The 11945-nt window shown below is 51.5% G+C and overlaps 1 protein-coding gene across 3 annotated transcripts; it reads right to left on the minus strand.

Moving 5' to 3' along the window:
• Window positions 1-264: 264 nt before the first annotated feature.
• On the minus strand, window positions 265-8799 carry VAMP2 (vesicle associated membrane protein 2). 3 transcript variants are annotated; one of them, XM_060204373.1, is made up of 5 exons: window positions 8681-8799; window positions 8099-8219; window positions 7450-7608; window positions 7314-7365; window positions 265-500 (listed from the first exon to the last, which is right to left on the minus strand). In XM_060204373.1, coding segments are annotated over exons 1-5 (555 nt in total). In that variant the 5' UTR covers window positions 8683-8799; the 3' UTR covers window positions 265-279. The 3 variants fall into 3 exon arrangements, with proteins under 3 accessions (XP_060060356.1, XP_060060357.1, XP_016043069.1); XM_060204374.1 differs by lacking the exon at window positions 265-500 and adding an exon at window positions 4647-4972; XM_016187583.2 differs by lacking the exon at window positions 265-500 and adding an exon at window positions 5030-6741.
• Between the last annotated feature and the right edge of the window lie 3146 nt (window positions 8800-11945).

An 11945-nucleotide genomic window follows, 5' to 3' on the forward strand; every position in this document is an offset into this window, starting at 1 on the left:
GGCCCCAGCACTGCTACCATTGGCTCTGCAGGTCGCCGTCAAGTTTTCATTGGTCAGTTCTCCAACCGACAGTGACAGATCCACGTGCGGGAGGCACCGCCCTAGTACGTTGATTGGATTGCGGGCAGAGACACACGCCCCCATCCACTCTCAACGTTCTTATTGGCTGTGAGACCACCCGCTGACTTGCCTGCGAGAATGACACACACCATAGTCCAGCCCTCCAAACTTTGCTATTGGCTGAGGTCTCGGAGCAGTTGAAGACACGTGCCGGAGGTCTCACGCGGCCACTTGTTTACCTAGAAGCTGGGGATTTTCCTTGACGACACTCTTACCCAAGACGCCCGCGTCTGCGCAGGCGCAGCGAATGTGACCTATACGCAGGCGCAGATGCGAGAGGGCGAGGCGTTGGTGGCAGAGCGTGTGGTGGAGACCAAGGCGTGTAGTTGGAGTGTGACAAGAACCTCCTCCGCTTTGGGACTCTGGCCCAGGTTCGGGAGCTAGAAAGTGCGAGTATTCGATCAAAGTGGCTTCAGACCTCGCCACGTGATAATGACGGAAAAGATAATCACCATCTGATTATTTTGTGACCCTGGCCTGGAGCTTCCCAATCACCCAGATGTCACCATTCTCTATTACTCATTTTATCACAAGCAAGACCAAGATCTAGAGGAATTACATAATCTGTCCGGATTAACAAAATAAGAACAAGATTTAAACTGAAGTCTCAGGCACTATAAAGAAGGCAGATCCTAGGGCATAAAGGAACCCTCCTTCAGTGAAGGATTCAGTAAAAAAAAAAAGTGGGGGGCGGTGAAGCCCTGAGCTCTGTCTGGATTTCTAGTAAGTCCTCAGAAAATGGTGGACATTATAATGACTATGTGTTTATGTAAGTGTGGCAATCAGCTGAGCTCTTTAGAACTGTTAAGCTGGGCCTCAGTGGTGGCTCATGAGGTTAGGCATACACATCACTATGCACAAAGCTTCAGGTTCAAGTCTTTGGTCCGCACCTGCAAGGAGGAGGCTTCATAAACACTTTTGCAGGTTTCTGTCCCAATCTCCCCTTGCCCTCTCAATTTCTATTTTTTTTTATTTACTCCCTTTTGTTGCCCTTGTTGTTTTTTCAATTTCTATTTTATTTTATTTTATTTATTTTTACCAGAGCACTGCTCAGCTCTGGCTTATGGTGGCATGGGGGATTGAATCTGGCACTTTGCTCTCAAATTCTCTATCCTACCAAAATAAATAAATAAATAAATAATGGGAAACTGGGGAATGTTATGCATGTACAAACTATTGTATTTACTGTTGAATGTAAAACATTAATTCCCCAATGAAGAAATTAAAAACAAATAAATAAATGTAATAGTTACACAAATCAATAGGAAGCCAGATATGACTAGTTCAGATAGCAAATAGAACTGCTATATCAGGGAGTCTGGTGGTAGCACAGTGGGTTAAGCACAGGTGGTGCGAAGCAAGGATCCAGGTTCGAGCCCCCGGCTCCCCCCACCTGCAGGGGAGTCGCTTCACAAGTGGTGAAGCAGGTCTGCAGGTGTCTATCTTTCTCTCCCTCTCTGTCTTCCCCTCCTCTCTCCATTTCTCTCTGTCCTATCCAAGCAAGGATGACAGCAATAACAACGGTGACTACAACAACAATAAAAACAGCAAGGGCAACAAAAAGGAAATAAATATTTTTTAAAAAGTTAAAAAAAAATAGAACTGCTGAATCAGAAGCTCCTATAAGAAATCTGAAAAATAAAATTTTTAGAAAGTCTGGCGGTAGCATGGCGGGTTAAGCACACATGGTGCAAAACACAAAACGCAAGGAACGGTGGAAGGAACCCTGTTCTAGCCCCGGCTCTCCATCTGCAGGGGAGGCGCTTCACAGGTGGTGAAGCAGGTCTGCAGGTGTCTATCTTTCTCTCCCCTTCTCTGTCTTCCCCTCCTCTCTCCATTTCTCTGTCCTATCCAACAACGACAATAATAACTACAACAATAAAAAAAACAAGGGCAACAAAAGGGAATAAATATTTATAAAAAAATTTTATTTTAATGAGTGAGAAACACAAGCAAGAAAGACCAGAGCACTACTCAGCTGTGGTTTATGGTGGGGTTGGGGATTGAATTTGGGAGCCTCAGACATGAAAGTCTTTTGCATAATCATATCACCACATGCCATCTCCCTCAGCCCAGAATATATATATTTTGAGATTTGTAGTTTGTTTGTTTTGGCCTCCAGGGTTATTGCTGGGGCTCCATGCCTGCACCATGAATCCACTGCTCCTGGAGGCTATTTTTTTTTTCCCTTTTGTTGATGTTTTATCATTGTTGTGGTTATTATTATTGTCACTGATGTCATTTTTGGATAGGACAGAAATGGAGAGGAGGGGAAGACAGAGGGGGGAGAGAAAGACACCTGCAGACCTGCTTCACTGCTTGTGAAGTGAACCCTCTGCAGGTGGGGAGCTGGAGGCTCGATCAGGGATCCTTACACCCGTCCTTGTGCTTCACACCATGTGTGCTTATCCTGCTGCACTATTGCCCCACCCCTGAGATTTGTAGTTTTATGAATGAGACTAGATCACTCCAGCATGTGGTACTAGTGATTGAACCCAGCTCCTCTAATATACAAACTCTGTGACTATATATATATATATATATATATATATATTTTTTTTTTTTTTTTTTCCCTCCTGTAGGGTTACAGCTAGAGTTCATTGCCTGCACTACAAATCCACTGCTCCTGTAGGATATTTTCCCATTTGTTGTTGCTGCTGCTGCTACTATTGTATAGGACAGAGAAACTGAGTGGAGACAGAGGCAGGCAGAGATAGACACCTGCAGACCTGTTTCACTGCTTGTGAAGCGACCCCCCGCAGGGGAGGCAGGGGCTTGAACTGGGGTCCTTGAGCTGTCCTTGCGCTTCTTACTATGTGCGCTTAACCCAGTGCACTACCACCCAGTCCCTCTTTCTATTTTAATTGCCACCAGTGTTATTGCTGCCCTAATCCACCACTCCTGGTAGTTTTGGGGTTTTTTTTGCTTCCAGGGTTATCGCTGGGGCTCGGTGCCTGCTCTATGAATCCACTGCTCCCGGAGGTCATTTTTCCCATTTTGTTGCCCTTGTCATTGCTGTTATTGTTGTCATTGCTATTGTTGGATAGGACAGATAAATTGAGAGAGGAGGGGGAGACAGAGAGGGGGAGAGAAAGCGATCCCCCTGCAGGTAGGGAGCTGGGGGCTCAAACTGGTATCCTTGAGCTGGTCCTTGCACTTGGCACCATTTGCACTTAACCCGCTACAGAACTGCTTCATGATGTATGGAGTATCCCTCAGAAGATGAGGTGCAGGGGCTCAAACCTGGGTCCTTGTGCATGGTAATATGTGCCACTACCATACCCCTTGTGCTCTACCTTTTGAGCCATCTCCCTGCTGCTGAAAACGTTTTTAAAAGCATTCCTTGGGGGGGGGGGGGGGTCAGGTAGTAGAGTGCGTAGGCACACATTACTATGAACAAGGACCAGGAGGGGGCAGGCTTCCCCAGAGATGGATGAGTGCTATAGGCTGTCTCTGTCAGAAAAGGGAGAGAGATGGAGAAAGAGGGGATGGCTTCTAGGAAAAGTAAAATCACCCTGCAAGCAGAGCCCCAGTGATGACTGGGTAGCAAAATGACAACAGTATTCTTGGCAGTTCTCGGGGTCAAAGTTAGAACATACTATCTAGCTTTCCTATAGTGCTGAAATCCTCATTCAGCCCTCCAGTACTCAACTAGCTTGCTCCACTTGTTGCTGAAGGACCTGGGGACTGGGACGCTAAGTACTACACATCAGGGGTATCAGAGACTTGGGGATAAAAGAGGGTGTCGGGGCCAGGTGTTGGTGCAGCTGGTTGAGAGCACATGTTACAGTGCTCAAGGACATGGGGATGAGCCCCTGGTCCCTACCTGCAGGGGGAAAGCTTGGTGAGTGGTGAAGCAGGGCTGCAGGTGTCTCTCTCTCTCCCTGTTTCCCCCTTCCTTCTCCATTTCTGTGTCTATCCAATAAATAAAGATTAAAAAAAAAAGATGTCAATGCAGGGTCTAAAGTCACCAGTCAGGGGCCAGAGAAATAGCTCACTTAGGTAGCATGCACAACCCAGATGTGAGCCAGGCCCCCCGAATGCACTGAAAGCAGAATTATAGTCTTTTTCATTCTTTCTCTAAAAAAAAAATAGGGATCAGGAGGTGGCGCACCTGGTTAAGTGCACGTTACAATGTGTAAGGTCCTGGCTTCAAGCCCCTGGTCCCCACCTGCAGGAGGAAAGCATCACAAGTGGTGAAGCAGGGCTACAGGTGTCTCTCTCCCTCTCCATCTCCACCCCCCTTCAATTTCTGGCTGGCTCTATCCAATAAATAAAGATAATTTTTAAATTAAAAAAAAAAATTAGGGAGTCGCTTCACAAGCATGAAGCAGGTCTGCAGGTGTCTGTCTTTCTCTCCCCCTATCTTCCCCTCCTCTCTCCATTTCTCTCTGTCCTATCCAACAACATCAATAACAACAAGGGCAACAAAAAGGGAATAAATATTAAAAAAAAAAATTTTTTTTTAATTAAAGTCACCAGTCAGACCACAGTGCAAGGATAGCAAGCATCAAACTTGGCAGGACCTGAGCCTATTCATTTGGTTGTTTATTAACCTCACTGCTGTGCATGACTAGGAAAAGATGTTTCACACAAGGCCAAGGAGTAAATGACAACGGGAGCATCCTCAAGTTACACCAAGGGTGGATCCAACAACAGGCATATGACTCCAGGCAAGTGAGAAGGGAAAGCTGGTAAGTCTAGTCAAAGGGATCAGCAACACTTCCTACTTTAAATTCCGGGTGCCCTCTCCTGGTCACATAGGGAATGGCATTTTGCCCTGTCCAAGGTCAGGTCCTCCAGCAAAGCTCAGTTCCTTCCCAGTGTTATCTTCTCAATCTTCCAATTACTCCTGCAGATCCAATACCCTTCCCACTGGTTAAGAAAAGATCTTAGAGCAGACACCACCTGTAGTACTCATTACACATTTATTGTACATTTTCACAATCTGGATGCGCCACAGAATTGGGGGCATGGGGTGAGGGAAGAGGGGGCAGGGGACACTGGGATAATATGGGGGGTCTAGAACAACAGCACCCCCACCCCCAGCATCTCTACCTACCCTTTCATACCACAGCTTAATGTCCCTGCTCCCCCTCCACACAGAAACCTAGACTGTGGGAGGGGCAAGAGTTTGGGGATCCCCTTCAGTGGCAGGTTAAGGGACTGCACCCTCAGATCCCTAAAATTGTGCCATTGAAAAAGACATGAGGCCCTTCCTCCATCAGTTTACCTAAGGAAACGGCTCTCTCTGGGCTCCACAGCCCTGGAGAGGGGCAAGAATTCCCATCTTCCAGCAAGTCCCATTGGCAGTGACTTGTACCCCCACCCCGAATTCAGGGGGGCAGTCAGAGGAGCTGGGCAGTAAGGGGGGGAAACAATCCCCCCAAATTGGGGAGGAGGGTTTCAGTCCAAACCCTATCAGGGGTGGGGCCAAAGGAGATTTCAGGCAGGAACTGGGGGGGATTCTCTGCCCTGCCCCATTCCCCCCCCCCAGGCAGTGATGACCTCCCCACATAGTGGTAGCCACCTCTCCCCAGAGAGATCAGTTTGTGGCCAACCCCTGGACTCTCCTGGTGGGAGGAGGAGGAGGCAGATCAGGCAGATGGGAGGGAGGAAATCCCATGGGAATGTCAGTTAAGTGCCCCCCACAAAAACTGGGGACCAGGAATGTGGGGAAAGACTCCAAGTGGCAGAATTATTGGTCCATCGAAACACACCGAACTCCAAGACACTTACACACCAGCTGGAGGGAGGGGGAGGAGGGACAAGAGGTTTGGAAAATGGGGAAAGGGGAAGCAAACTGGACTAGAGGGCTAGGAGAGGGTGATTCTGGGTGTCAGAACAGCCTGACTCCCCAAAACTCCAGGCTCCTCACCACCTGCAGGTAACGTCATGCAAATTAAAGTGTTGATACAGGACCAAAGGGAACTCCTCAGTAAAAAAGAAAAAAAAAGAAACACACACAGGTTGAAAGGAAGAGTGATGAACAAAAAAGGAAACCAAAAGGGATGTCAGTATGCGAATGAATGCTAACTAACAGGCCGGAAGCTCCCAGATCTCGGGATGCTTAGGACCAAGTGGGACCAGCCACAGAGCCTTCAGTGATGCAAAGACGCACCTAAGGAGGCCTGGACAGTGGTTTTTTGTTTTTATCTGGGGGAGGGGAGCAGGGTGAGCGTGGGGAAGGTCTGGGTGGGAAGGAGGATGAGTAAATCCAAGGGAAGGAGAGGAAGTGGGGCTATTGCATAGCAGATGCAAATGAAGGGATTTAGGGCTGGGCAGAAAGTGAGGGAAAGGAAAGGAGGGAGAGAAAGAAGGTGATGGGAACCTCAAGAAGGGGTGTTAAGGACAACCGGAAAAATCTTCTAGTAATAAAACTACAAACAGACCAAATATATATCATATTATATATGTATAAATAACAGCTGGCTATTTACAGGGGGCACACACACGGGGGCACACACACGGGGACACACACACACACACACACACACACACACAGATCCAGGGAGGGGGGACTGGAAGTTATGGCTGAGAGGTGAAGGAGCGGCTGGGGATGGGGGAGAGGCCCTTCTCTGGGCAGGGCAGGCTCCTCGGGGGTTTAAGAGCTGAAGTAAACTGCAGAGAGGAAAAGAGAAGGAAGAAGAGAGGGGAGAAAGAGAGAGAAAGCAGTGTGTCAGGACTGGCCCTGCTCCCATTCTCCCCACTCCCCAGCTGGCTGACATCCCTTACCCTCAGGGTCCCAAGTTCTCCATTTGTAAAGACCGCAGAGCTGGGAGGGTGAGTTCCAAGTCTCTCCAACAGACCCCTAATCTAATGGGCCTCTTGAGACCACAAGCAACGGGGCAGTTGGGTTGCTGGCTGTACCTCCAGTCATGGGCCTTTCCAGCTTCCCAGTCCCAACTGCAGAGTTGCCAAACGGGGCTCTTAGGCTCAAGGGGGTCCTTAGGAGAGCAGTGGTGACCCACCAGCTTTCATGTTTTCCAATTTTTAACAAGTTGCCTAGAGCCAGGCAAAGTGCAGGCTAAAACACCAAGGGGCTGGGGTTCTAGATGAAACCCTTCTGCCATTAGCAGCTATAAAAGCTGCTTCTCTGGCTACTAAAAACTGAGTTAATAACATTCAAATCCCAGAATTCACAGGGGGACGCGCTCCAGAGGAAGGACCCTAGGCGCCCCCACCCTACTCACCGATGATGATGATGAGGATGATGGCGCAAATCACTCCCAAGATGATCATCATCTGGAGGCAGGACAGGAAGGTCAGTGAGACTGACCACCACACTCTCAGCTACCCTCCAGCTCTCCCACCTGCCTCCATCTTTACCTTGAGATTTTTCCACCAGTATTTGCGCTTGAGCTTGGCTGCACTTGTTTCAAACTGGGATGCCCCTGCCTGGAGAGCGTCAGCGCGGTCGTCCAGCTCCGACAGCTTCTGGTCCCGTTCAAGGACCTTGTCCACGTTCACCCTCATGATGTCCACCACCTGGGGAGGGGGTCCAGGAGGCGGGGGGGAGGGTGTGCCAAGGCCCCCCTCAAAGAGGGCAGTCCTCCACCATGGGCCCACATAGGGGATATGCACCCAATGTTACCAGGCTGACATGCCAAGGCACCACAGAACATGCCTAGCACACCTGGGGACATGCAAGGAGTACACATCAGGGGCAGGCCGGCAGTCAGACGCCGCAGATGTCACAGCATCTCCCTCTGTCCAGCCTCCATCATCTCTCTGCCCGTCCTCACCACCGCACACCTGCCCAGGCTCTGAAGGCTGACTAGCAACCATGTCCACTGGCAGGGCTGGGGCACGCTTATCTCTGTCCCCACGCTCATGTGACACGCCATCGCCCGCAACCCAAGATGGGTCTCCACACCAGCCTGCCAAACCCGAGTCCTGCCCACTCACTGCCTCTGACCCGCCCCCGCCCCCCGCCAGACAGACAGACAGACAGACAGCCACACACACACACACTGACCTCATCCACCTGGGCCTGGGTCTGCTGCAGCCTTCGGTTACTGGTGAGGTTTGGAGGGGGTGCGGGGGGGCCTCCCTCCCCAGCCGGAGCGGCAGGGGGGACGGTGGCAGCGGTGGCCGACCTGAGGGGAGGGGGCGCTTAGGACCCAGGGTCCCGGGGCTCCGCCCATCCACCCGTCCGTCCGTCAGTCCCTCTCACCCTCGCCCGGAGGAAGACCACCCGCCACCGGCCGGCCGCGTGACCTTGGGTGCGCCCCATCCTCCTCAGGGGCTCAGTTTCCCCGCCTGTCAATGGAGGACGACCTCCCAGGCTCGGTGTGGGGTCGACCCCGGGCGACTGGCGGCGGCAGTGACAGGGGCGGGGCGGAAGGACGCCGGGGCCGCTCCCTCCGGGCCACCGCCCGCGCGGCCAGCCGGGGACGCGGGGTGGGACGCGGGGCTCTCCCGCCGCCGGCGCGCAGTCACGGACGCCGGCGGCCTGCGCGGGGGGCGCGGGCAGGACCCCCGCGCGCTCATGGGGCTCGTCCCCGAGGGCAGCGACTAGGACAGGAGAGCCCGGGGTGGGCGCGAACAGACGACTCACATGGCGGGGGGGCGGCGGGCAGAGGATTTGGCAGCGGCAGGGACGGCGGTGGCAGCGGCGGCTCGCGCTGGCTCCGACTGGCGCTAGCTGCTCGCGACGGGAAGATGGCGGCCGCACGTCACCCACATCCGGGCACTGCGGGCGGGGGCGGGGCGAGGCGGGCGTCTGGTCGGGTGTCGCGGGGGGCGGGGGGCCGAGGCGGAGCAGGGGTCCCGCCCGGCCGGGCTGCGGGCCGGGCGCTGTGGTGCCCCCGCACCTCCCCCGGCTCCCGCGAGCGCTGAGCCTGATGGCTGCGGCTTCCCCACACCCACTGCCGCTCCGCCCAGGCCACAGCGCTCACGGCCGCCCCCAAGCTGGGGCCACCGGCCCCTTGCGGGGTCCCCCGACCACGCCCGCCCTCCCCCCGCAGTAGACGCGCGAACCTGCCATGCAGCCCGCCGCTTCACCCTGCGCTCGGGCGATCTGCCTGGCGATCTGCCTTCAGCACCTGGGATGGGCTGGAGTGGAGATCAAAAGGGAGAAGAGCCGGTCCCCGCAGCAATGTGGGTGGGCTGGACCCCATCCTCAGGTGGGGAGGAGTGAGGGGCTTGGGCCTCGGCCGTCACCCCAGCAGGTGGGTGTCTCCAGGGCGGAGGGTATGAAAAGGTGGTGAGGCAGGTTCCTCCCCCACTCGCCCAGCTCAAAGAAAACTGCCCCTCTTCACAGATGGACTTCACAGTGGGACCCCAGGAAGGGGGTCGGCCTTTGATGCCTCCTTTTCTTTCTTTCTTTCCCCCTCCACGTCGCGCTCCCCGCCTCCTCTCTCTCAGTCGCCAGGACCCAAGCTACATATGGACACTTCATGCTGATTAGCCTCTGGGGTGCGACCTTGGATAGTTCCTATCCTGTCTCTGGACTCAAAATAGAATAGACACCAAATACATGTTAAATCGCTTGATTTGGAATGTTAGGCTATCCACAACCCTCCCAATTCCTGACGTATCTTCAGGAGGGCCTCTAAACAGACCACCCTGCTCGTGCCTGGCAGACCTGGCACTGTCTTTCTAGTGGAGTGAATCAAGCACACCTCAGAAGTGAAGAAAAAGGTCTCTTGGGGGGTTGGCGGGTGGAGTGCTAGTGGTCTTGAGGCAAAGGTGCTCACTGCATGTCCTCAAGGGGAGAGGTCGTTGGTGTCTTGTCTCCGACACAAACTAGAAACCAGTTTCTTTCCTCCTCCACCCCTGCTTCCCAGCCGCCTCCCCCCAGCCCCCAGCCCCCAGCCCGCCCTCCGCACCTCCCCACCCCCTCTAAGCAGAAGCCTGCGGACTGGTTCTGTCACCCGAGGTGTCTTTTCCCAGCTGTCTGGGGGAGGTGAGTGAGCAGGAAGCAGTAAGTTGGGTGTGGGGATTGAGCGTCTCTAAGATAAGATGCTCTCCGCTGCTCCTCCTCCTCCTCCTCCTCCTGGGAGCAGCCACTGTCTGGTCTCTGCACTGACACAGAATGTTGGAGCTTTGGCCTGTTGGAAGAAGAAAAGAGTTGCACTTCTCTGAGGGTCTCAGATCCAGCGATGGGGTGCTAACTTTTGATATCTAGGCCCAGAGACTACTCTGCTTTCTAGTCAGATATCAAAGATACCAAATCCTAAGCTTTTAACTTCAAAAGATGTGGTGTTTGGGTCTAAGGCAGGGAAAATTTCTCTCTGCCCAACACCCTGCATAGTAGGGGAGAAAGTAGTGGAGGACCAGACAAGATATTAGACACTACTTAGGGGTGACTTCTATATTTGCTGATGACTGAACCCAGGGGCCATGGAGGGACAGAATTTGACATAAGCACAGGGTGCCCAGGCTGTGGGGTGCGGTTTGGAAAACTGGCACATTGCTATTGTTACTGGATCCTGGGGACAGCAGTAGCAAGTAGAAATGAGGGCACATTTGAACTATGGAGGCAGGATGCAGGAGATTTATCTCAGAGAGGACTCTCGCTGAGCAGCCCCACCCCGTTACCCAACCTTTCTCCTGGTGCTCAGAAACTCTCCACATTTACATCAAGGGCAGAGGCAAGAGAAGAGATGCAGAATAAGACACTGGAAATAAATAAGACATTTTTAAAGAATTTATTTATTTATTCATGAGAAAGATAGGAGAGAAAGAACCAGACATCACTCTGGTACATGTGCTGCTGGGGATTGAACTCAGGACCTTATGGTTGAGAATCCAATGCTTTATCCACTGTGCCTCCTCTGTGACCACTAAGTTTACTGCTTCTCCCCATTGGGGAATCAAATCCCGGTCTCCACCACTATACTAAGGAGAAGTGAGCTAAGACATTGTTTTCTGTAACCAAGTAGAATGGAGACAGGGATGTAAATTGAACTAAGGGAAAATAAAGTAATATGTTTACACAACTAAAATCTCAATACTGACATTAACCTGCTTTAGAGGATGGCAACTGAATCTCTGGATCCTTCTTGAAAAGGCTAATTGAAATGATATGGGAGAGGTGGTCTGGAAGATGATGTAGTGGATAAAGCATTGGACTCTCAAGCATGAGGTCCTGAGTTCGATCCCTGGTAGCACATGTACCAGAGTCATGTCTGGTTCTTTCTCTCATTCCTGTCATTCTCATTAGTAAATAAATAATCAAAATAAATAAATAAAAAGGATATGGGAGAGGCCCAAGATAATTTCTAACTAGAGCTGCCAGTGATTCTGATGTAGGCAACATGGAGAAGACCTTTATTAAAGGTTTTATTTTATTGTTTCCTCTTCTAGCAACAACTGATTTAGAAGTTGGGGTGGAAGAGGGCTGGATCACTCCTACACTGACTCATGAACTTGTTCCATCTACATGAGTCAAACCTGACCAAACTAGTAATTGATTTCAGAGACCTTGCGTGTCCCTCAGCATAGCTTGTAAAGAAAAGGCCTTTCATTAGGAGGAGAAGAAGCATGTCCTTGAGAATCCTTCCTGATATGGGGGAGAGGGGCCAGTCCACTAGGATAGCAACCAGTCACTCAGACTTCAGAGTCCTGAAGGTTCTGGGGACTGACTGCCAACCCTTTGGTCTCCTGGAGGAAAGAGAAGCTATGAGGAATCTACTGTGTATTAAATGCTTCACATGGATTTCCACATACACTCCTTTTTTTAAAAAAAATTATTCAAATAATGGAACTACAACCTCCTCACAAAATATTAAAACAGTACTGAGCAGGAGGAGATAGCATAATAGTTATTCAAAAGACTTTAAAAAATTTTTATAGGAGTCCGTCGGTAGTCCAGTGAG

This window comes from Erinaceus europaeus, chromosome 12, assembly GCF_950295315.1.
Source record: "Erinaceus europaeus chromosome 12, mEriEur2.1, whole genome shotgun sequence".
Classification (NCBI taxonomy): domain Eukaryota; kingdom Metazoa; phylum Chordata; class Mammalia; order Eulipotyphla; family Erinaceidae; genus Erinaceus; species Erinaceus europaeus.

Excerpts from the sequence above, each read along its gene's own strand:
- VAMP2 (XM_060204373.1), bottom strand. Across the intron at positions 7,609-8,098 it reads CCCAGGCCCAGGTGGATGAG|GTGGTGGACATCATGAGGGT; the intron begins GTCAGTGTGTGT and ends CCCCCTCCCCAG. Across the intron at positions 7,366-7,449 it reads ACTGGTGGAAAAATCTCAAG|ATGATGATCATCTTGGGAGT; the intron begins GTAAAGATGGAG and ends TCCTGCCTCCAG.